The sequence below is a fragment of the Corythoichthys intestinalis genome, chromosome 7 (genome assembly GCF_030265065.1).
Source record: "Corythoichthys intestinalis isolate RoL2023-P3 chromosome 7, ASM3026506v1, whole genome shotgun sequence".
NCBI lineage: Eukaryota > Metazoa > Chordata > Actinopteri > Syngnathiformes > Syngnathidae > Corythoichthys > Corythoichthys intestinalis.
Genome location: NC_080401.1, coordinates 48,924,582 through 48,951,467, shown reverse-complemented (window position 1 = coordinate 48,951,467; position 26,886 = coordinate 48,924,582). Strand labels below are relative to the sequence as shown.

Below are 26,886 nucleotides of genomic sequence, written 5' to 3'. Positions count from 1 at the left end.
AAACTAAATGCAAACACTTTCAAAATAAACCATTGCAATGCCACTTTAATTAAACGAATACTCGAAGCAGCAAAATTTAATTCGAATATTTTTTTTAATCGAATACTCGAGTTATTCAATTAATCGTTGCAGCACTAATATATATGTATGTTTTTTTTAAATTAAAAAAATCATTTGAAAGATAAAATTGCCCTCCCCTATTTTTTTTTTTTTTTTTTAATTATATGCAGACCAAATGACCGTCTACATTGCTAGTCACGTGATCTCTTCGAAAAAATGTTTTGACCCATTATGAAAATATATTTTTTGTTCATTTCATTTATTTTTGTTGCAGTTTTTTTGTTGCAGTTTTATTGCTTTACAACTATTGTGTATATATATATATATATATATATATATATATATATATATATTAGGGCTGTCAAAATTACCGTGTTAACGGGCGGTAATTAATTTTTAAACTTCATCACGTTATAATATTTGACGCAATTAACGCACATGTCCCGCTCAGACAGATTTAAATGACCGTAGAGTGAAATTTCCACTTGTTAATTGTGTTTTATGGAGTTTTACCGCCCTATGCTGGCGCTTTGGTGCGACTGATTTTATAGGCTTCAGCACCCATGAACATTGTGTAAGTAATTATTGACATCAACAATGGCGGGCTACTAGTTTATTTTTTCATTGAAAATTTTACAAATTTTATTAAAACGAAAACATTAAGAGGGGTTTTAATCTAAAATTTCTATAACTTGTACTAACATTTATCTTTTAAGAACTACAAGTCTTTCTATCCATGGATCGCTTTAACAGAATGTTAATGTTAATGCCATCTTGTTGATTTATTGTTATAATAAACAAATACAGTCCTTATGTACCGTATGTTGAATGTATATATCCATCTTGTGTCTTATCTTTCCATTCCAACAGTTTATTTTACAGAATATATATATATATAATTTACAGAAAAATATGGCATATTTTATAGATGGTTTGAATTGCGATTAATTGCGATTAATTACGATTAATTAATTTTTAAGCTGTAATTAACTCGATTAAAAATTTGAATCATTTGACAGCCCTAATATATATATATATATATATATATATATATATATATATATATATATATATATAGGAAAGTCAGGTACATGCAATGACATTTTTTGCCCACCAGGCCCCCCTTTAAAATCCGCTTATGCTATACTGCCATTTTGATGTCTTATGGTCTAGTTGTCATTCGTGATATGGTACAAAATAAGGACCCTGTAATATCGTGATGTATGAGGCATGTTGGTGGGTCAGCCTGACAATGTGAACTCGGATGTAGGAGGCTGACATGTGAGCTTTCGTTGAGAGTGGCGGGGGGCCCGCCAGCCAGCCGGAGAATTGAAGAGAACGCAGGCAGCCCACTCGGGACAAACAAAAGGCTGTTGAGCGGCCGTCAGAAACACAAGTCCAACACGAGTGGAGCACAAGTGGCGCTTCAAGGAAGGGGGAAAATTCCCAAAAGCGAAGGAGCAAGACGTTCTCCCCCCCTTTGGCAGATAAGAGTGACATGACTCCTTCTTATCTAATCTACTACGTCGTTTATCAGCAGAGCGAGACTGCACGCTTGAATGCAAGCAGCATGCACAAGAAGAACAGGACGTAACAGAATTTTGTTGGTTAAGTTCATGCTCAAGTTTTAAAAGAGGAACAATTCAAATGTGGCGGCCAAATGCGGCCAACACAAACTCTTGAACAAAAAGTTAGGAAAATCCAACTAGAACATTTGAACTTGAAATGGTTAATTCTGAGCACATCTACATTAAATTTACAATCGTGTGTACACTCGTACAGTATCTCATTTGATTATTTTTTTATGACCCTTATCGTTTTTCATTCATTTTTATATGGATGGATATACAGTAATTAAACACGGCATACGAAGTACTTGAAGCTATGTTTTACACAATGCTAAAAAAATAAATGAACGAACTATACGTATTCTTCAACAAAATGTATGTAATCCCCCACAAGAATTAATTTTAATTAGATAGGGCTACACTGGGGCAAATAAGTATTTAGTCAACCACCAATTGTGCAAGTTCTCCTACTTGAAAAGATAAGAGAGGCTTGTAATTGTCAACATGGGTAAACCTCAACTATGAGAGACAGAATGTGGGGGGGAAAAAGCAGAAAATCACATTGTTTGATTTTTAAAGAATTTATTTCCAAATTAGAGTGAAAAATAAGTATTTGGTCACCTAGAAACAAGCAAGATTTCTGGCTGTCAAAGAGCTCTAACTTCTAACGAGGCTCCACTCGTTACCTGTATTAATGGCACCTGTTTTAACTCATTATCGGTAAAAAAGACACCTGTCCACAATCTCAGTCAGTCACACTCCAAACTCTATTATGGCCAAGACCAAAGAGCTGTCGAAGGACACAAGAGACAAAATTGTAGACCTGCACCAGGCTGGGAAGACTGAATCTGCAATAGATAAAACGCTTGGTGTAAAGAAATCAACCATGGAAGCAATTATTAGAAAATGGAAGACATATAAAACCACCGATAATCTCCCTCGATCTGGGGCTCCATGCAAGATCTCACCCCGTGGCGTCAAAATGATAACAAGAACGGTGAGCAAAAATCCCAGAACCACACGGGGGGACCTAGTGAATGACCTACAGAGAGCTGGGACCACAGTAACAAAGGCTACTATCAGTAACACAATGTGACGCCAGTGACTCAAATCCTGCGCTGCCAGGCGTGTCCCCCTGCTGAAGCTAGTACACGTCCAGGCCCGTCTGCGGTTCGCTAGAGAGCATTTGGATGATCCAGAAAAGGACTGGGAGAATGTATTATGGTCAGATGAAACCAAAATAGAACTTTTTGGTAGAAGCACAGGTTCTCGTGTTTGGAGGAGAAAGAATACTGAAATGCATCCGGAGAACACCATACCCACTGTGAAGCATGGGGGTGGAAACATCATGCTTTGGGGCTATTTTTCTGCAAAGGGACCAGGACGACTGATCTGTGTAAAGGAAAGAATAAATGGGGCCATGTATCGAGAGAGTTTGAGTGAAAATCTCCAATCCCCCAATTTGGCCAAATTTCAAAATTGTCCTATATGCATGTGTGATACATCATTGGAAAGCTTAAAATCTCAATTTTCTGGAGAAGAAAATTTTTGAACAGGAGAGCATTTAAAAAAGAAAAAAATTTTAAACAGCAAAACCCTAACTGGAGGTGAGCGCACGCGAGAGCAGAATTAAAGAAGCCACTATTTTAACGAGATATTATCGCGTACGTACCTTGTTTCGATCCAAAAACTCCATGTAGCATGTATCACCAGGTGTCAAGACACAGATATGAATGGCCACAGCTGGATTTTTGGGGGGATTTTATGGGTGAAACATAGTAATATAACAAAGGTCGCGATGCAGAAATCGCAGACATCAAGGAGTGGTCGATATGTTTTTTTTCCAAATATTCACCCTTTTAAACGTTTTTTTTTTTTTTTTCAATTTTTCTTCGTTTGGATCAATTATTTATCATCTAACATACAAAAAAAATACAATTAAGCGATAGTTATGAGGTAGATATCCGTGACCTTTTATTAACAGACGCCAAATTTTTCATTGTGACATAATTTGTTTAGAAGTTTAAAATATGTGAGTGAATAAGTCGTTTTCTTTTTTTAAACTAAATATTAGACATCAATTAATGATTCTAAGCTGAAAATGACATTTTGAATTATAAATATCATTACTTACCTTCTTTTTATGGCTAGGTTGAAACAAAAGCGGTTGTGCGACGTCTGTAAACTGAGGTTTTCAGGGTAAAACGGACAAATTAAAAGTAGTGCGGGGGCTTAATGCACCATGAATCTGCTATTGTTTTATCAAACACAACAGTTGTTTTGGCTTAAAATACTGCAGTTTCTTTTAAAGAGGAGTGCAAGAGCAGAAACTGCTTTTTCAGTCTTGTCTGTGTTTTCCGCCATATATATGTATACATGTATGTGTGTGTATATATATATATATATTCATATGTATATATATACAGTATATATGTATGTATATACACTCACCGCCCACTTTATTAGCTACACCTGTCCAACTGCTCGTTAACACTTAATTTCTAATCAGCCAATCACATGGCGGCAACTCAGTGCATTTAGGCATGTAGACATGGTTTAAGACAATCTCCTGCAATTCAAACCGAGCATCAGTATGGGGAAGAAAGGTGATTTGAGTGACTTTGAACGTGGCATGGTTGTTGGTGCCAGAAGGGCTGGTCTGAGTATTTCAGAAACTGCTGATCTACTGGGATTTTCATGCACAACACTCTCTAGGGTTTACAGAGAATTGTCCGAAAAAGAAAAAATATCCAGTGAGCGGCAGTTCTGTGGGCGGAGATGCCTTGTTGATGCCAAAGGTCAGAGGAGAATGGCCAGACTGGTTCGAGCTGATAGAAAAGCAACAGTGACTCAAATAACCACCCGTTACAACCAAGGTAGGCAGAAGAGCATCTCTGAACGCACAGCACGTCGAACTTTGAGGCAGATGGGCTACAGCAGCAGAAGACCACGCCAGGTGCCACTCCTTTCAGCTAAGAACAGGAAACTGAGGCTACAAGGCTAAAAAAGCTCAACGAAATTGGACATTAGAAGATTGGAAAAACGTTGCCTGGTCTGATGAGTCTCGATTTCTGCTGCGACATTCGGATGGTAGGGTCAGAATTTGGCGTCAACAACATGAAAGCATGGATCCATCCTGCCTTGTATCAACGATTCAGGCTGGTGGTGGTGGTGTAATGGTGTGGGGAATATTTTCTTGGCACTCTTTGGGCCCCTTGGTACCAACTGAGCATCGTTGGTACGCCACAGCCTACCTGAATATTGTTGCTAACCATGTCCATCCCTTTATGACCACAATGTACCCAACTTCTGATGGCTACTTTCAGCAGGATAAACATGACAATGAGTTCACTGGACTCAAATGGCCTCCACAGTCACCAGATCTCAATCCAATAGAGCATCTTTGGGATGTGGTGGTACGGGTGATTCGCATCATGGATGTGCAGCCGACATATCTGCACCAACTGTGTGATGCCATCATGTCAATATGGACCAAACTCTCTGAGGAATGCTTCCAGCACCTTGTTGAATCTATGCCACGAAGAATTGAGGCAGTTCTGAAGGCAAAAGGGGGTCCAACCCGTTACTAGCATGGTGTACCTAATAAAGTGGCCGGTGAGTGTACATATATATATATATATATATATATATGTAATCAGAAAACAGACAAGGCTGAAAAAGAACTGTTGTGTTTGATAGAACAAAATGTGTATATGCTGCCAATGCAGTTTAATGGCGCGTTAAGCCCCCAAACTATTTTTAATTTATATATATACATATATTTATATATATAGATATAGAGAGAGAGATTTATATGTATGTATACTGTATGTGTGTATATATATGTATGTACATACAGTATGTGTACATTTAAATATGTGTATGTATAAATTATTTTCTTAGTTTTGAAATAGAAAAATAACATAACCATAAAATGTCACAATTGCACTTTCAACCACATCAATAGATGCAGTTAAAATTTTCGTTAAAATATGTATGGTTTTTATACTTTTGTAGCCGTTTTACCCTCCCAGGGAGCACGAAGTCTGGCGCCCCACCAGGCTTATAAAGCACTGGGGGGAAACCCTGATATTTTACAAGTGTACTCATTTTCAATACATGTACAGTATTTTACAAAAGCCCAATTGCGAGGAACTTTTACCACTTTAACACTAATTATTACACCCGGGGGTTGTCTTAGATTAAGAAAAAAATAATAATAATTGAACACGTTTTTGCATATGTCTTTGTGATCTTCTTCCACGTGTGCTAATCGTTAAACTCGGTAAGACCTCAAGATTTGCGCTGGTGATAAAAATGTGCTCTCTGAACCCCAACTTAAGTATCTACCATATCTTATCAAATCTTTTACGACTCTTTTTTTACTGCTGGTGCAAAGATAAAACATCCTGATAACCTTCATTTTTTTTGACCGTCTGGAGGGAGGGCCCCAGATCTCGCTCGCTAGGTAAAGACACTCGCTAAAATGGATACTCCTCTCTTATACGTGGATGGACTGGAATGAAATTTGGTGGGTATAGTCTTGGGATGTATACGCATCGATCCCTGAAGCCCGATTTCTTATTTTTTTTGTCTCAGGGATAATTATGTAGATTAATTACAGTGGGGCAAATAAGTAGTCATTTAGTTCTCCTACTTGAAGGGATTAGAGAGGCCTGTAATTGTCAACATGGGTTAACCTCAACCATGAGAGACAGAATGTGGAAAAAAAAAACAGAAAATCACATTGTTTGATTTTTAAAGAATTTATTTCCAAATTAGAGTGGAAAATAAGTATTTGGTCACCGACAAACAAGCAAGATTTCTGGCTGTCAAAGAGGTCTAACGATGTCTAACAAGGCTCCACTCGTTACCTGTATTAACAGCACCTGTTTTAACTCATTATTGGTAAAAAAGACACCTGTCCACAATATAAGTCAGTCACACACCAAACTCCACTTTGGCTAAAACCAAAGAGCTGTCGAAGAACACCAGAGACAAAATTGTAGACCTGCACCAGGCTGGTAAGACTGAATCTGCAATAGGTAAAACGCTTGGTGTTAAGAAATCAACTGTGGGAGCAATTATTAGACAATGGAAGACATACAAGACCACTGATAATCTCCCTCGATCTGGGGCTCCATGCAAGATCTCACCCCGTGGCGTCAAAATGATAACAAGAACGGTGAGCAAAAATCCCAAAACTACATGGGGGGACCTAGTGAATGACCTACAGAGAGCTGGGACCACAGTAACAAAGGCTACTATCAGTAACACAATGCGACGCCAGGGACTCTAATCCTGCACTGTCAGACGTGTCCCCCTGCTGAAGCCAGCACACGTCCTGGCCCGTCTGCGGTTCGCTACAGAGCCTTTGGATGATCCAGAAGAGGGCTTGGAGAATGTGTTATGGTCAGATGAAACCAAAATAGAACTTTTTGGTAGAAACACATGTTCTCGTGTTTGGAGGAGAAAGAATACTAAATTACATTCGAAGAACACCAGACCCACTGTGAAGCATGAAGGTGGAAACATCATGCTTTGGGGCTGTTTTTCTGCAAAGGGACCAGGACGACTGATCTGTGTCAAGGAAAGAATGAATGGGGCCATGTATCAAGAGATTTTGAGTGAAAATCTCCTTCCATCAGCAAGGGCATTGAAGATGAGACGTGGCTGGGTCTTTCAGCATGACAATGATCCCGAACACAACGCCAGGGCAACAAAGGAGTGGCTTCGTAAGAAGCATTTTAAGGTCCTGGAGTGGCCTAGCCAGTCTCCAGATCTCAACCCCATAGAAAATCTGTGGAGGGAGTTGAAAGTCCGTGTTGCCCAACGACAGCCCCAAAAAAATCAGTCCTCTAGAGGAGATCTGCATGGAAGAATGGGGCAAAATACCGGCAACAGTGTATGAAAAGCTTGTGAAGAGCTACAGAAAACGTTTGGCCCCCGTTATTGCCAACAAAGGGTATATAACAAAGTATTGAGATGATCTTTTGGTATTGACCAAATACTTATTTTCCACCATGATTTGCAAATAAATTCTTTAAAAATCAAACAATGTGATTTTCTGATTTTTTTTATCCACATTCTGTCTCTCATGGTTGAGGTTTACCTATGTTGACAATTACAAGCCTCTCTAATATTTTCAAGTGGGAGAACTTGCACAATTAGTGGTTGACTAAATACTTATTTGCCCTGCTGTAAATGCGGACTTATTGTTGCCTATAGGTTCTGAGTAAGTCACTAGAGGGCATTCTGGTGTGCTTCTCATGTCTTTTGTAGTTCATTTGAATTTGTTCATGTCCCATATTCGTATAGTGCTATTAACTCATATACTGCCATTGACAGTGATAGACGTCCAATTCCTTTTAACTCATTTGAATTTGTTCATGTCCCATTTTAATATAGTGCTATTAACTCATTTACTGCCATTGACAGTGATAGACGTCCAATTCATTTGAACTGGGAGTGGCTAATTCACATTCGTCTATCGCTGTAAGTGTTGAATTATCACTTATACTCTTACACAAGTATCCATATTTATAAAAAAGTGTGATTATTTTTGCCACCTGTGATTACAGAACGTCAGTCTTCCTGCGGTTTTTATTTGTTTGTGTTCCAGTTCGTGTTAGCGGGAGGCCATTTTCCAAGGCTGCGGGGGTTTTATAATCCCAAACATCTCGTGTGCGTGCCCATGTTTTGTTTCTCTGCTGCCCAATCTCAGCAGGAAACGCGCAGTCTTCTAATAGACGCCAATTTGTGTCCAATCTAAACTAATAAAGATAATTAGCGGTCACATTAAACACCCGAACAATACGGTCAGCTACTTTATAGCTGATCTCTGACGAAAAAAAGGCCTTCTTGACTAATTGACGCTGATTTTTGTGTGAGTTTTGTGAAGTTATATCATCAAATTAAGCAAAAATGAGGGAGCGCGAGGGCGACCTGCTCCGCATTCTTCGCAGTGCATGCCGCTCATTAAGGCGTTCATTAAACGCAGCTTAACTGGGCCGGCGAGCAGGAAATGCGATGGAATTAGCCGCCTCACGCTGCGTTTCCACTAGACGGCGAACGCATGCCGGGATTTTTGGTGGTGTAACATAAGGGCTTCTCAATATGGGGTTACCGGACCACCCCGAGTCCGCAAGATACATAAAACTGGGTCCTAATTTGAAAATTAAAAACAGTTGTTTTAAGTCTTTCAGCTGTTTTTAGCTCATTTTTGATTGCGCAATCTAAAATTGATGTTGTCTTTTGCCGTCACATCGTTTTTTCTCCACATCATGGCCAATATATTTTTACTACTTGCCCACTTTTAGCCGTTTTCTCTATAAAAACTTAATAGTGCTAAATTAGTGTTAAATTTCATTTTTTAGGTCTGATAGGTGTTTTAAACAGGGCTGTCAAATGATTAAAATTTTTAATCGAGTTAATCACAGCTTAAAAATTAATTAATCGTAATCAATCGCAATTCAAACCATCTATCAAATATGCCATATTTTTCTGTAAATTATTGTTGGAATGGAAAGATAGGATACAAGACGGATTTATACATTCAACATACTGTACATAAGTACTGTACTTGTTTATTGTAACAATAAATCAACAAGATGGCATTAACATTCTGTTAAAGCGATCCATGACTAGAAAGACTTGTAGTTCTTAAAAGATAAATGTTAGTACAAGTTATAGAAATTTTATATTAAAACCCCTCTTAATGTTTTCGTTTCAATAAAGTTTGTAAAATTTTCATTTAAAAAATAAACTAGTAGCTTGCCATTGTTGATGTCAATAATTACACTATGCTCATGCTTAAACCCATAAAATCAGTCGCACCCAAGCGCCAGCAGAGGGCGACAAAAAACAACAAGTGGAAATGGCACTGTGCTGTCATTTTAATCTGTTTTGAGCGGGGCATGTGCATTAATTGCGCGTGATTAATTTTAAAAATTATTTTCCGCCCGTAACTAGGTTATGTTCCGATCATGTTTTTTTGCTCCCGATCCGATCCCGATCGTTTTAGTTTGAGTACCTGCCGATCCCGATATTTTTTTTTTGCTCCCGATTCAATTCCAATCATTCCCGATAATTTTTCCCGATCATATACATTTTGGCAATGCATTAAGAAAAAAATGAATAAAACTCGGACGAATATATACATTCAACATACAGTACATAAGGACTGTATATGTTTATTATGACAATAAATCCTCAAGATGGCATTTACATTATTAACATTCTTTCTGTGAGAGGGATCCACGGATAGAAAGACTTGTAATTCTTAAAGGATAAATGGGACTTTGTTATTGCCATCTAGTGTATTTGTTGAGCTTTCAGTAAATGATACTGTAGCCATTTAACTTCTGCCCAAATGCATGATGGGAAGTGCAACCATGACTCTGCGTCGTGGTACCAATTGATATATCTTCTCTGGGTTGGGAAATAATATAGAGTGTTAAGAAAAAGATCGACTACTACCTTTCTTCCCCACATTGCTTCCCACGATTATTCTAATCGTTGGGAGAGGGATTGTAAGGCTTTATCCATTTAGAAAAAGGCTCCAAAGGCTACCAAAATTCACTCTACTCATTTTACACTGCCTTTTAGCTCTATATACTGTATGGGTAAAACTGCGCCATTATAGATTGAACGCGACAATGCGTGAGTGAGTCGTGCAGCGCAAGCGTTAATTGCGTTAAATATTATAACGTGATAAATGTAAAAAATATTCATTCTCGCTGTTAACGCGATAAATTTGATAACCCTACCTTAAGCTTAAACTAAAGACTCTGGAAGAGTGTAACACATCATGTCTGTAACATTAAATACAATTAGAAAAACGATTAATACATATATATATTAAAAAAAGGCATGTCCGATATTTTTTTACCGATTCCGATACTTTGAAAATGACGTGATCGGGCCCGATTGATCGGGACATCTCTACACGTAACAATAAATCAACAAGATGGCATTAACATTCTGATAAAGCGATCCATGGATAGAAAGACTTGTAGTTCTTAAAAGATAAATGTTAGTACAAATTATAGAAATTATATATTAAAACACCTCTTAATATTTTCGTTTTAATAAAATTTGTTACATTTTCATTTAAAAAATAAAGTAGTAGCTTGCCATTGTTGATGTCAATAATTACACAATGCTCATGCTTAAACCCATAAAATCAGTTGCACCCAAGCGCCAGCAGAGGGCGACAAAAAAACACAAGTAACAAGTGGAAATGACACTGTGCTGTCATTTTAATCTGTTTTGAGCGGGGCATGTGCATTAATTGCGTCAAATATTTTAACGTGATTCATTTAAAAAATTAATTGCCACCCGTAACAATAAATCAACAAGATGGCATTAACATTCTGTTAAAGCGATCCATGGAAAGAAAGACTTGTAGTTCTTAAAAGATAAATGTTAGTACAAGTTATACAGTGGTACCTCTACATACAATCGCTTCGACACACGAACTTTTCGACATCCGACGTAAAATTTGACTCGCCATTTGTTTCTACATCCGACGACATGCTCGAAATACGACGACAATGGCAGCACCGCAGACGAATGCACGGCGGATTTTCTTGTGTGACAAATCAACACTGGTTTCAGAAAAGGTTGGTACAGGTGGTGAAACAAGGAAAAAGTTGACGCTTACCTTCTAAATGAAGATGCAAATGACAGAAAAATATGAGCGTAGGGTGGGCATCCGTGAAATGGCTCAACAATACATCTCCACGGTCCTCCTCCGACCATCGTTCGCCAGTCTTTATAAGTTAAGCTGACAATTCTTATTGTGGTAACATCTCCAGAGAAATCGCCAACTTCGACACGTTTTTATCATTTATTTCACAACTTATTCAAAACAAAAACACCTTCTGTCTGCCGCAATTGACGGTGTTCTCAAGAAAACATTCAAAGTGAAAGTGAAACTCAAGCTCACCGGTCTGTCTCTGGCACGTCAGCCCCACGGTGCGTTCAGGGTCAGCAAAAAACGTCCGCCACATTAGAACCCGATTCGTTACATTAATACAGGAATTATTATTATTTATTCCGATTTTGATTTATAATTTATATGTTTTGCTATGTGTAATTGCCATTTGTAATAATACCAGCAGTATTTTTTAAGGATTTAGTGAAGGTTTTTGGGCTGTGGAACGGATTAATGGAATTATAATGTATTCCTATGGGAAAATCCTGCTCGACATACGACCATTTCGACTTACAAACAAGGTCCTGAAACTGATTAACTTCGTATGTAGAGGTACCACTGTATAAATGTTATATTAAAACCCCTCTTAATGTTTTCGTTTTAATAAAATTTGTAAAATTTTCAATCAAAAAATAAACTAGTAGCTCGCCATTGTTGATGTCAATAATTACACAAAGCTCATGGTGCTGAAACCCATCAAATCAGTCGCATCCAAGCGCCAGCAGAGGGTGACAAAAACACAATTAACAAGTGGACATTACACTGTGCCGTCATTTTAATCTGTTTGAGCGGGGCATGTGCATTAATTGCGTCAAATATTTTAACGTGATTAATTTGAAAAATTAATTACCGCCCGTTAACGCGATAATTTTGACAGCCCTAGTTTTAAACTAATTTTTTTTGGTTGCGAAATCTAAAATTGATGTCAATTTTTCTCAGTCACATCATGTTTTTTTCCTCCACACTATGGCTAATATATGGTTACTACATGCACACAGTTATCCGTATCCTTTGTACACTGTGAAAAAAAGCACTTCATTAAAACTAGTCAAATTCCATTGTTTTCAGTCTAAATCTACTAGAAATAAGTGAAATTATCTGCCAGTGCTTCAAGTAAATTTTACTCAGATTTCTTGAAATACGTAAAATACTGTAGCTAGCTAAAAATACAGACTTATGTTAAGTAATAAATCAGTATATGGCGTAGAACACTCAGGTGACTTGAAGTTTCGCTCTGAGAACTCCAATTTGGCCAAATTTCAAAATTGTCCGATATGCATGTGTGATACATCATTGGAAAGCTTAACATCTCATTTTTCTGCGGGAAGAAAAAAACGTAACTGGAGGGCAGTTTTCAAAAAGAAAAAACAAATTCAAACAGCAAAACCCAAACTGGAGGTGAGAGCCCGCAAGAGCAGAATTAAAGACGGCATGATTTTAACGAGATATTGCATACTTACCTCTTTTCAATCCAAAACCTCCATGTCGCATGTATCACCGAGTGTTAAGACACAGCTTTGAATGGCCACAGCCAGATTTTTGGGGGATTTTATGGGTGAATCATGGTATTATAACAAGGGTCGCAATGCAGAAATCGCAGACATCAGGGAGTGGTCGAGATTTTCATTTTGATATATTTACTAGGGCTGTCAAAATTAATGTGTTAACGGGTGGTAATTAATTTTCTAAATTAATCACGTTAAAATTAGGGCTGTCAAACGATTAAAATTTTTAATTTAAATTACAGCTTAAAAATTAATTAATCGTAATTAATCGCAATTAATCGCAATTCAAACTATCTATAAAATATGCCATATTTTTCTGTAAATTATATATATATTCTGTAAAATAAATTGTTGGAATGGAAAGATAAGACACAAGATGGATATATACATTCAACATACGGTACATAAGGACTGTAGTGGGCATTTCACTCTACTGTCATTTAAATCTGTCTACGCTGTCCTCACTCCGAAGCGTCTACTTTTTCCAAAACTAGACAGCTAGTGAACGACGCCTTAATAATTAGACTTCTTCCTTTTTCATCTGATTTATTAATAAAATGGCCTCAAACCATTGTCCTCTTTAGACCGTCGTAAAACTACAAAATAAAAGTACACAAGCATTGCATTAGCAACAACGTTAGCTTAGCACGCTATACAGGTTCACTAAACATGAACAAAAAGCGTCTCATACAAAAAATATAACATTTCGCTTACTAACATAATATGTACATTCTTACAACCATACTTACGGACAAATCTTGTCCAAGGATCATATAAGCACAACATTATCAGCCCGAGATGTCGTGCAGCCATAATGAACTGGTAAGAAAACAATAAACCATGTCGCAAAGCGACCACAAGAGTTCGCTGTTGGACAGCACAAAAGCCTTGCTGTAAAACTTACCAAAAGGCAGAATACTTTCTGAGTGGGACATTTGCGTTAATTGCGTCAAATATTTTAACGTGATTAATTTAAAAAATTAATTACCGCGCGTTAACGCGATAATTTTGACAGCCCTAGTTAAAATATTTGATGCATTTAACGCACATGCCCCGCTCAAACAGATTAAAATGACAGCACAGTGTCATGTCCACTTGTTACTTGTGTTTTTTGGTGTTTTGTCGCCCTCTGCTGGCGCTTGGGTGCGACTGATTTTATGGGTTTCAGCACCATGAGCAATTTGTAATTATTGACATTAACAATGGCAAGCTATTGGTTTATTTTTTGATTGCAAATTTTATTAAAACGAAAATATTAAGAGGGGTTTCAATACAAAATTTCTATAACTTGTGTTAACATTTATCTTTTAAGAACTACAAGTCTTTCTATCCATGGATCGCTTTAACATGTTAATGCCATCTTGTTGATTTATTGTTATAATAAACAAATACACAGTACTTTTGTGCAGTATGTTGAATGTAGTATATATCCGTCTTATCTTTCCATTCCAACAATAATTTACAGAAAAATATGGCGTATTTTATAGATGGTTTGAATTGCGATTAATTACGACTAATTAATTTTTAAGCTGTGATTAACTCGATTAAAATTTTTAATGGTTTGACAGCCCTAATATTTACCCTATTCAGTTTTTTTTTTTTTTCAATGTTTATTTGTTTGGATCGATTATTTATCATCTAAAATACTGGGGAAAATGCTACACCGATGAAAAAATTACAATTAAACGATATTTATGAGGTAGATATCCGAGGCTTTTTTACAGACACAAATTTTTTTATTGTGATGTAATTTGTTTAAAGTTTAAAATATGCGAGTGAATACTTTTTAAAGTCTTTTTTAAAAAAAACGAAATATTAGACATCAGTTAATGATTCAAAGCTAAAAATGACAGACTTTTCGAATAGTAAATATGATTACTTACCTTCTTTTTATGTCTAGGTTGAAACAAAAGCGGTTGCGCGACGTCTGTAAACGGGGGTTTTCAGGGAAAAACGGAAAAATTAAAAATAGTTCGGCGACTTAATGCGCCATGAATCTGCTATGGCAGCATATAAACATATTGTTCTATCAAACACAACAGTTCTTTTGGCTTAAAATACAGAAGTTTATTTGAAAGAGGGCTGCAAGAGCAGAAACTGCTTTTTCATTCTCGACTGTGTTTTCCGCCATATTTAAAGCAACACTTGGTAACTTTTCAGTTTTGGTCGATTTTAGCGACGCCAGTGGACAAAAGCGGTAGTGTTTTACCTTAAGGAAGACTGCATTTTTCATGAGGACCAGCACTGCGTTTCCTATTAGGACCAGCGCACACCCGCATAGTGTTGTAAAATCATCAATCAATTAAAAAAATTAATCTCCCGGTCGCCCGCATAAGGATTAAATAACATTTCTGTTTACAGTGGCTGTGTGAAAGATGAATAGTAATAAGGTAATGAATCCAGTTTTAGCTAAGCAATTGCATATGACGGTTAGCGGCCATGTGGCTTAGGGGCAGTTTACATGGGGACTCTGCGATATAAGGACACAATGACTGAGTAGCGGAATGGCCTCGCGTGCATATGGTGTCGGCGAAAACGAAAAATTCTGAATCCTGCCTCCAAAGTGGAAGAATCCGATTGAGGAGGACTTGCTCCGCATGCATATCAAAGGCTCCCGCGGCGCGAGTCCGCGCCGATAACGTCAGCACTCGTACACGTCACAGTGGGCGTGCGCAACGGTGCTACGAAACTTTAAAAACAGCAAATATGGCTGAATGTCTGCTTTCATTTACTGTTTTAATTTTTAGATTAAATACAATGTTTCCATTTTTGTGCCTTTTTGAACAAAAGAAAAATGCCATTGCTTCGAGTGGGCGGGCATATTTTGTTCCGTTTTGAGGAGCTTGGTGGGGTCAAAGTGAATCATTCGCTGTCACCTTGTAAATCTGCACTGCCCCCTAGGGTTTGGCATGAATACTACATCGTTTTCATGCAGAATTGCGGCAGTTCCAATGGAGACGGGCCCATATAAATGCAAATTTGAAATTTTTCGTATTCTCGGAGAGTCACCATGTAAACGGCCCCTTAGTGTGGCTAACCCCCCCCACACAAACTAGTCAGCGCTGACGAGTTTGTGTGTATGTGCCAATGTTTATTCTCTATAATAGTAGCCTTCCTTTTTCCCCCTCCTCAGACAAAACTTTTTGTCTCTTTTGTTGCTCTGCCATCTTTGCAGAATTTGCGCGAAAGTGTTCGCATCAACTTCCGTCTTTATAATGAATGGGGGAAGGGACGTATGCAGTAAAGCAGTCAGCACGTTTGTAGTTTTTTTTGTGTGGCAGGAACTAATTAGTGTCGGTAAAAGCGATACAGACCCCCTCAAGAAATAAATGAGGTGTCATTCAACTAGTTGTCAGTCGATATCGCAAATGTTATGAAAATATTTTAGTGTCTAGTGTTGATTTTAGTGTTGCTTAAATTACTGTATTCTGTTCAGGTCAAAATTGGAGGTCAAGTTTGGATATGCAAAAAAAAAAAAAAAAAAAAAAATCAATGGAACTTTGGACCTATGCAAATTTGAAAACGCGTCAATCTTGACCAAAAAACAATATACTTCGAAGGTTTAGTATTTTCCATCTGAGTTAAATCACTGATCAAATTTAATCTACAGTGGGGCAAATAAGTATTTAGTCAACCACCAATTGTGCAAGTTCTCCCACTTGAAAATATTAGAGAGGCCTGTAATTGTCAACATGGGTAAACCTCAACCATGAGAGACAGAATGTGGAAAAAAAAAAAACAGAAAATTACATTGTTTGATTTTTAAAGAATTTATTTGCAAATCATGGTGCAAAATAAGTATTTGGTCTATGCCAAAAGTTCATCTCAGTACTTTGTTATGTACCCTTTGTTGGCAATAACGGAGGCCAAACATTTTCTGTAACTCTTCACAAGCTTTTCACACACTGTTGCTGGTATTTTGGCCCATTCCTCCATGCAGATCTCCTCTAGAGCAGTGATGTTTTGGGGCTGCCGTTGGGCAACACGGACTTTCAACTCCCTCCACACCCCCTGGCGTCAAAATGATAACAAGAACGGCGAACAAAAATCCCAGAACCACACGGGGGGGCCTAGTGAATGACCTACAGAGAGTGTGGTTCGCTAGAGAGCATTTGGATGATCCAGAATAGGATTGGGAGAATGTGTTATGGTCAGATGAAACCAAAATAGAACTTTTTGGTAGAAACACAGGTTCTCGTGAGAAAGAATACTGAATTGCATCTGAAGAACACCATACCCACTGTGAAGCATGGGCGTGGAAACATCATGCTTTGGGGCTGTTTTTCTGCAAAGGGACCAGGAAGACTGATCTGTGTAAAGGAAAGAATGAATGGGGCCACGTATCGAGAGATTTTGAGTGAAAATCTCCTTCCATCAGCAAGGCCATTGAAGATGAGACTTGGCTGGCTCTTTCAGCATGACAATGATCCCAAACACACAGCCAGGGCAACAAAGGAGTGGCTTCGTCAGAAGCATTTCAAGGTCCTGGAGTGGCCTAGCCAGTCTCCAGGTCTCAACCCCATAAAAAATCTGCGGAGGGAGTTGAAAGTCTGTGTTGCCCAACGACAGCCCCAAAACATCGTTGCTCTAGAGGAGATCGGCATGGAGGAATGGGCCAAAATACCAGCAACAGTGTGTGAAAAGCTTGTGAAGAGTTACAGAAAACGTTTGGCCTCCGTTATTGCCAACAAAGGGTACATAACAATGTATTGGGATGAACTTTTGGTATTGACCAAATACTTATTTTCCACCATGATTTGCAAATAATTTTTTTAAAAATCAAACAATGGGATTTTCTGTTTTTTTTCCATATTCTGTCTCTCATGGTTGAGTTTTGAATATTCCAGGCAATATTTAAAATAATACGTTGAAAATGAACGTTTTTTGTTTCCCATCATTTTTCTGGTGAATTTCTAATCAGGCTGCTTAGGACAGCTATGCTTTTGGCAAACAGTTCGGTGTCCATTAAACATGGTACGCCCAGTGGTGGTTCTGTTGTACACTTAGGGTGGGAAACTGAAACTCCGCTTACCATTTTGGTGGTGCTCTCCAGCGTTTCATAGTTCACATCTTCAATCCTTGGTTCTCACTCAGTAGTTGTTGTCGCTTTTGAAAGCTTAGGTTTGAAAAAATTATGTCATTATCCATGTTGCCTCTTCTGTCCTCAGGTAGTTTTGGCTAAGTAAAGCAGATGACCGTCTCTGAGGTGCTAGTCACATGATCTGTTCGAAAAATAATTTTGACCCATTATAAAAATAACTTTTTGCTCGTTTCATTCATTGTTGTTGTTTGTTTTATTGCTTTACAATTTTATAGACATTTTACTGGCATAGTCTTAATTTTAAAATTCATTTTAGGACTGCAGCTACCGATTAGTTTAGTAGTCGATTAATCAATTAAACATTTAGTTCGAATAATCGAGTAATCGGATAAGGACCCTGAAAAATTTAAATACTTGAGCTGAGCCTTAAACCGTATATATACTAGTATATAAAAAAAGAGGATCTATGTACAACAAAAGAACAGTTAGCTAACTTACATAGCAAAAGTCCGCTAGCTTAAATGCTATAAAATGCTTTTTTTACTCTTTTTTTTAGCAATGCTTTTAATGAATGGTTCAGACACATATTCCCACAAAAAATGGCTAAATATACTAATAAACTAAATTACGAATGCATTAAAAAAAAAAAAAAAAAAAAAAAAAAAAAAAGCTCAAACAAAAACTTAGCTTATGTTGGTCTTAACAGGGAGCAGATGGATTCAGCATCCACCCAAATCAATAAAACTAAATGCAAATATTTTCAAAACAAACCATTACAACGCCGCTTTAATTAAACGAATGCTCGAAGCAGCCAAATTTAATTCGAATCTTTTTTGCTAGTCGATTACTCGAATTAATCGATTAGTCGTAGCAGCACTAATTCATATACACCGTATAGGAAAGCCAATTACATGCAATGTCATATTTCGACCACTAGAAGGGGGGCTATGCCCCCTCGACTCCTACAACCTCTTAATCTCCACGTATGCTCAACGCCTTCAGTTCAGATGTTGACTTTTATTTTTTAAATAAAGAATTAGAATTTTTTGTCTTTTTCTGGTGTCATCGTCCCTTCTAGAATGCCACCCTGGTTCAGGCCCGAAAATAAAATAAAACGACTGACACATTGGCTGTATATAATTCTTTATGATAATTCATCACATAATCCAAATTATAGTACAATTTTAGTGCTCTTTTTACAGTCTGAACATTTTAGCTTGAACGCAGCCTTGAAAAATGCATGGACTAGTTTCATAACACATAAACTCATTCAGTGCCATTGACAGCGATAGACGCTTTAACTGACCAGTCAAAGTTGATTGGACGTCCATCGCCATCGATGGCAGCTAATGATTTAATATTTAACAGCAGCTTCTATTCATCTATTTACACATCTATGTACATTCCAAACTGACAAAATGATTATCGATGATTATTTGAGTCTGATTTCCAGTAGTTCATACATACTCGGCCCGCGCCAGCACCGTGTTCATCACCTGGTACCTCCTTTGCGGGGCTGCCGGAGGGGGCGCTGCTTGGACGGCCGAGCGGGCGGTGACCACCAGGAGCAGTCCGGCCACCGCCAGGACGAAACCCCCCGCCCACCCGCAGAACAGAGCGTCGCCGAACTCCCATCGAGGCACCACGTCGGGCAAGGTGTCGTCGAAAAAGCGCACCACGGCCGAGTGCGCCACGTATGAGACGGGGATCAAACACAGAACCCCGGAGAGCATCCCTAGCACCCCTCCCGCGGTGCTCAAAGTCATTTTTGCACCGTCGTCCTCGCACCCGTTGACCAGCGACAACCCAGGAATGGCCACCAGGAAGCCTAAAGCGCCAACTGCCAGGGAGGCGCAGGTGAGCACGCGACCCAACTGGAGGTCCAGCGAGAGGCCCAAGAGGCTGTCGTAGGCACGGCACTCCATGCCTCCTGTGTCCTGAACCACGCAGGTCTCCCATAAGCCCAGTTCGTAGCTCTCCATGGGTAACAGTGAGGTGGACATACTGAGCCAGCGAGGGGACACTGTCGCCCCCAGAATGCACAGCCAGGCCCCGGCGTACAGCAACATGGCCAGCAGCTCCAGGGCGCGGGCGCGCTCGGCCATTGGCTTCGATTTCTAAGGACCTGGAGGGTCCTGGCGCCGAGTGCTGCCGCTCGGGGAAGAGCTCATCCTATACTGGAGGGAGAGAGGCAGGGAGGAAGGTCAGCCGGGGGCCGGCCCTCCCCTCTGCTGCCCTTCTGCTTTCTGCTCCAATGGGCGGCAGGGGCAGAGCTGGTCACTTGTCTCCTGAGATGGAAAATGTGCTACTGTTCTGTTCTTAAGTAGTAAAAATGAAATAATAAAAATTTTGATTGATTTGCATGATTTGAGTGACTAGCACTGACACGGAATGAATGAAACTGGAAAGCCATCTTCAAGATGTTTAATTTGAGATATGACTCAATATATTGCACCATTTTTCGGAATACGAAAATTTTTCGTTTTCGGAACCACCGGCTTTTGGCTTATTTGTGAGGTAAAATTATTTTGATTGTTTTGCATGATTTGAGCGACTAACATAGACACGGAATGAATAATTTTAATAATTTTTCAGATTACGACAATTTTTCGGAATTTTTTCGGAACTACCGACTTTTGTCTTATTCGTTTAGTAAAAATGATTTTGATTTATTTACATAATTTGAGCGACTAACATAGACACAGAATGAATGAAACTGTAAAGCCATCATCATGATGTTTAATTTGAGATATGACTCAATATATTGCACCATTTTTCGGAATACGAAAATTTTTCATTTTCGGAACCACCGGCTTTTGGCTTATTTGTGAGGTAAATTGATTTTGATTGTTTTGCATGATTTGAGCGACTAACATAGACACGGAATGAATGAAACTGTAAAGCCATCGTCATGATGTTTAATTTGAGATATGACTCAATATATCGCGTGATTTTTAGGATTAGGACAATTTATCGTAACTTTTCGGAACTACCAACTTTTGGCTTATTCGTGTTATAAAAATGATTTCGATTAATTTGTATGGTTTGAGAGACTAACATAGACACGGAATGAATTAACCTGGAAAGCCATTGTAATGATGTTTGATTTAAGATATGACTCAATATATCGCGCAATTTTTCGGATAATGACAATTTCTCGCAACTACCGACTTTTGGCTTATTCGTGTAGTAAAAATGATTTTGATTGATTTGCATGATTTGAACGACTAACATAGACACGGAATGAATTAACCTGGAAAGCCATTGTCATGATGTTTAAGATATGACTCAATATATCGCGTACTTTTTCGGATGGCGACAATTTTTCGTAATTCTTTCGGAACTATCGACTTTTGTCTTATTTTTGTAGTAAAAATGATTATGATTGTTTTAGGCGATTTAAGTGACTAACATAGACACGGAATGAATGAAACTGGAAAGCCATCATGATGATGTTTAATTTGAGATACTGTATGACTCAATATATCGTGCAGAAATAATGTAAAAAGTCATTTTTAGGGATATCCCCAATCCGATTACGTGATCAGAAACCGGGCCCGTTCATGTCATTTTTAGGTGATAGGAAAATGTGCTATTGTTCTGTTCTTAAGTAGTAAAGATGATTTTGATTGATTTGCATGATTTGAGCAACTGTCATAGACACGGAATGAATGAAACTGGAAAGCCATCGTCATGATGTTTAATTTGAGATATGACTCAATATATCGCGTAATTTTTTGGATTGCGACAATTTTTCGTAATTTTTTCAGAACTATCAGCTTTTGGCTTATTCCGGCAATATTTTGGCACAGAGTCGGTCGGCCCTGCCTGACTGAAAATTGAATTCACAAGCCGTGGAAATGATGTAAAAAGTCATTATTAGGGATATCCCCTATCTTGTCATGTGATCAGAAACCGGGCCCAATCATGTAATTTGTAGGTGATTGGGAAAATGTGCTATTGTTCTGTTTTTAAGTAGTAAATATGATTTTGATTGTTTTGCATGATTTAAGCGACTAACATAGACACGGAATGAATGAAACTGGAAAGCCATCGTCCATCGTCATGATGTTTAATTTGAGATATGACTCAGTATATCACGTAATTTTTCGGATTACGTCTATTTTTCGCACTACCGACTTTTGGTTTATTCGTGTAGTAAAAATGATTTTGATTGTTTTGCATGATTTAAGCGACTAACATAGACACGGAATGAATGAAACTCGAAAGCCGTCATCATGATGTTTAAGATATTACTCAGTATATCGCGTAATTTTTCGGATCACGAAAATGTTTCGTAATTTTTTGGAACTACCGGCTTTTGGCTTATTGGTGTAGTAAACATGATTTCGATTGATTTGCATGGTTTGAGCGACTAACATAGACACGGAATGAACTAATCTGGAAAGCCGTTGTCATGATGTTTAATTTAAGATATGACTCAATATATCACGTAATTTTTCGGATTACGACTATTTTTCGTAACTTTTTCGGAACAACCGACTTTTGGTTTATTTGTGCAGTAAAATTGATTTTGATTGTTATGCATGATTTGAGCGACTAACACAGACACGGAATGAATTAACCTGGAAAGCCATTGTAATGATGTTTGATTTAAGATATGACTCAATATATCGCGCAATTGTTCGGATAATGACAATTTCTCGCAACTACCGACTTTTGGCTTATTCGTGTAGTAAAAATGATTTTGATTGATTTGCATGATTTGAGCGACTAACATAGACACGGAATGAATTAACCTGGAAACCCATTGTCATGATGTTTACAATATGACTCAATATATCGCGTACTTTTTCGGATGGCGACAATTTTTCGTAATTCTTTCGGAACAATCGACATTTGTCTTATTTTTGTAGTAAAAATGATTATGATTGTTTTAGGCGATTCAAGTGACTAACATAGACACGGAATGAATGAAACTGGAAAGCCATCATCATGATGTTTAATTTGAGATACTGTATGACTCAATATATCGTGCAGATATAATGTAAAAAGTCATTTTTAGGGATATCCCCAATCCGATTACATGATCAGAAACCGGGCCCGTTCATGTCATTTTTAGGTGATAGGAAAATGTGCTATTGTTCTGTTCTTAAGTAGTAAAGATGATTTTGATTGATTTGCATGATTTGAGCAACTGTCATAGACACGGAATGAATGAAACTGGAAAGCCGTTGTCATGATGTTTAATTTAAGATATGACTCAATATATCATGTAATTTTTCGGATTACGACTATTTTCCGTAACTTTTTCGGAACAACCAACTTTTGGTTTATTTGTGCATTAAAATTGATTTTGATTGTTTTGCATGATTTGAGCGACTAACATAGACACGGAAAGAATGAAACTGGAAAGTCATCGTCATGACGTTTAATTTACAATATGACGCAATATATCGCGCCAATTTTTCGGATTACGAACATTTTTCGTAATTTTTCAAAACTACCAATTTATGGCTTATTGGTGTAATAAAAATGATTTCGATTGATTTGCATGGTTTGAGCGACTAACACAGACATGGAATGAATTAACCTGGAAAACCATTGTCATGATGTTTAATTTAAGATATGACTCAATATATCGCGTATTTTTTCAGATTACGACAATTTTTCATAATTTTTCGGAACTATCGACTTCTGGTTTATTTGTGTAATATTTTGGCACACACCCTTCCTGACTTAAAATTTAATTCACAACACTGCCACAGAAATAATGTAAAAAGTCATTTTTAGGGCTATCCTCGATCCGGAAATTGGGCCCGATCACGTAATTTTCAGGTGATCGGAATCTGGTGAAAATGATCGGGTTTTTAAAATGTTTTTTTTTTTTTTTTTTTAAGGATGAACTCATTGGCTGCTGTTGATGGCATTAGACGTTCAATCAATTTTGACTGTGAGGGTTGGCAGTGATCGTTCAATTGCTTGCAGCTTTCATTTTTGGGAGTGGGATCGCACTTTTCTGCAAAAGTCCCAACGTTTCCACCGTTGTCACTTCTTGTTGACACGCTTGAGAACAACACTGCAGCCTATTGTGTTGTCTTCAAATGAGCGCAACGTGGCTTGTGGGAAATTGACTGTGGGAGGCGGTCGGAGCTTATAGTTTGGATGTGACACACGCACTCATAAACCATGCAGGAGATGAAAATGCAGAGATAAACTCCCCCTCAGGTGGAAAACAAAACGCTCAGCTGACTGTATTGACGACACAGACGCACACATGAGACTAGTAGTGGGAAGTAAGAAAGTACAAAATCTTTGTAACTGTATTTAATCATTATGTACGCCAAATCGTGTGGCTTTTTTCATTCTTTTGGTATGAGTTTAAATTAGTTTATCACTAGTAGACATCCGACTCCGGAAAAAAAAATCGTTCTGGGATTTTTTTTCCCCGAAATTTGAATTTACATGCATATAAAACATCTGCTTCACAAAACAGTCAGTTGACGAAAAAATTGACATACAGATGCAATCAACACATTATCCTTGAAAAATAGAAGACTAATTAAAAAACAAAAACACATATATACAGTTTGACATATAAAAATAATATAGAATTTTTAACCAGAAGCTTCAGTGGGGGAAAAAAAACATATATTTTCATCAGTTTATTACTTTTTTGTCGTTAATTAGTCTTATTGATTTCAGTGTTTCCAATTGAATGTCAATGCGCTGTAATGCTAAGTGTATGGTCAAAAATCACAGCCACACGTTTTCTGCCATTTAAAATTAATGGAAATTTCGACTTGCATACCTGTCAATGGCATAGTCTGACTTGGGTGCTAGTTGAATGTCAATGTGCTGTAATGGTAAGTGAATGTCAAAAATCACAGCCACACGTTTTTCTGCCATTTAAAATGGAAAATTTGGACGTGCATAGCTGTCAATGGCATGGACGTGCATGGCCTGCGAAAATGCCATAGACAAAAACAAAAACAAAAACAACAAAAAGAAACAACAACAAAAAACACATACCAAAAATCCATTTTGCCACATACCAGAAAAAAATACCAAAATCCATTTTGCCACATACCAGAAAAAAATGCTGCATGCCAAAATCAATTTTGCCACATACCAAATAAAATGCCACATGCCAGAATTCATTTTGCCATATACCCCAAAAAATGCCACATGCCAAAATCTATTTTGCCACATACCAAAGAAAATGTCACATGCCAAAATACATTTTGCCACATACCAAAAAACATGCCACATGCCAAAATCTATTTTGGCACACACCAAAGAAAATGTCACATGCCAAAATACATTCTGCCACTTACCAAAAAAATGCGACATGCCAAAATCCATTTTGCCACATACCATAAAATGCCACATGCCAAAATCTATTTTGCCACATACCATAAAATGCCACATGCCAAAATCTATTTTGCCACATACCAAAAAACACGCCAAATGCCCCCCAAAATGCCACATGCCAAAATCAATTTTGCCACATGTCAAAAAAAGCCACATACCAAAATCCGTTTTGCCACATGCCCCCAAAAATGCCACATGCCAAAATCTATTTTGCAGCGTACCAAAGAAAATGCCACATGCCAAAATCTATTTTGCCACACACCCAAAAAAATGCCACATGCAAAAAAAATGCCACATGCCAAAATCCATTTTGCCACATACCAAAATGCCACATGCCAAAATCTATTTTGCCACATACCATAAAATGCCACATGCCAAAATCTATTTTGCCACATACCAAAAAACACGCCAAATGCCCCCCAAAATGCCACATGCCAAAATCAATTTTGCCACATGTCAAAAAAAGCCACATACCAAAATCCGTTTTGCCACATGCCCCCAAAAATGCCACATGCCAAAATCTATTTTGCAGCGTACCAAAGAAAATGCCACATGCCAAAATCTATTTTGCCACACACCCAAAAAAATGCCACATGCAAAAAAAATGCCACATGCCAAAATCCATTTTGCCACATACCAAAATGCCACATGCCAAAATCAATTTTGCCACATATCAAAATGCCACATGCCAAAATCAATTTTGCCTCATACCAAAGAAAATGCCACATGCCCCCCCACTCCCCCCCAAAAATGCCACATGCCAAAATCAACTTTGCCTCATACCAAAAAATACCACATGCCAAAAAAATGCCACATACCAAAATCCATTTTGCCACATGCCAAAATCCATTTTGCCACATACGAAAAAAATGCCACATGCCCCCCAAAAATGCCCCATGCCAAAATCAATTTTGCAACATCCCAAAAAGCATGCCACACACCAAAATCTATTTTGCCACATATCAAAATGCCACATGTCAAAATCAATTTTGCCTCATATCAAAGAAAATGCCACATGCCAAAATCCATTTTGCCATACACCCAAAAAAATGGCACATGCCAAAATCTATTTAGCCGCATAGCAAAGCAAACACTACATGCCAAAATCAATTTTGCCACATACCCCCCAAAAAATGCCACATGCCAAAATCCATTTTGCCACATACCAAAAAATACCACATGCCGTAAAAATGCCACATGCCAAAATACATTTTGCCACATACCAAAAAACACCACATCCCAAAAAACTGCCACATGCCAAAATCCATTTTGCCACATGCTAAAATCCATTTTGCCAGATACCCAAAAAAATGCCAGGTGCCGAAATCTATTTTGCCACATACCAAAAAATGCCACATGCCAAAGTCCATTTTGCCACATACCAAAAAACATGGCACATGCCAAAATCTATTTAGCCGTATACCAAAGGAAATGCCACATGCCAAAACCAAAAAAATGCCACATGCCAAAATCAATTTTGCCACATACCAAAAAAAAAAAAAAAAATGCCACATGCCCCCCACTCCCCCCAAAAATGCCACATGCCAAAATCAATTTAGCCACATACCAAAAAACATGGTACATGCCAAAATCTATTTAGCTCTATACCAAAGGAAATGCCACATGCCAAAACCAAAAAAAGGCCACATGCCAAAATCC

General features: G+C 37.9%; 1 protein-coding gene across 1 annotated transcript; it reads right to left on the bottom strand.

Annotated features, from left to right (window-relative positions):
- Positions 1 to 19,064: 19,064 nt before the first annotated feature.
- On the bottom strand, positions 19,065 to 20,054 carry LOC130919355 (claudin-22-like). Its single transcript, XM_057841968.1, has one exon. The coding sequence runs from the start codon at positions 19,995 to 19,997 to the stop codon at positions 19,350 to 19,352; it is 648 nt and encodes a 215-aa protein (XP_057697951.1). The 5' UTR covers positions 19,998 to 20,054; the 3' UTR covers positions 19,065 to 19,349.
- Between the last annotated feature and the right edge of the window lie 6,832 nt (positions 20,055 to 26,886).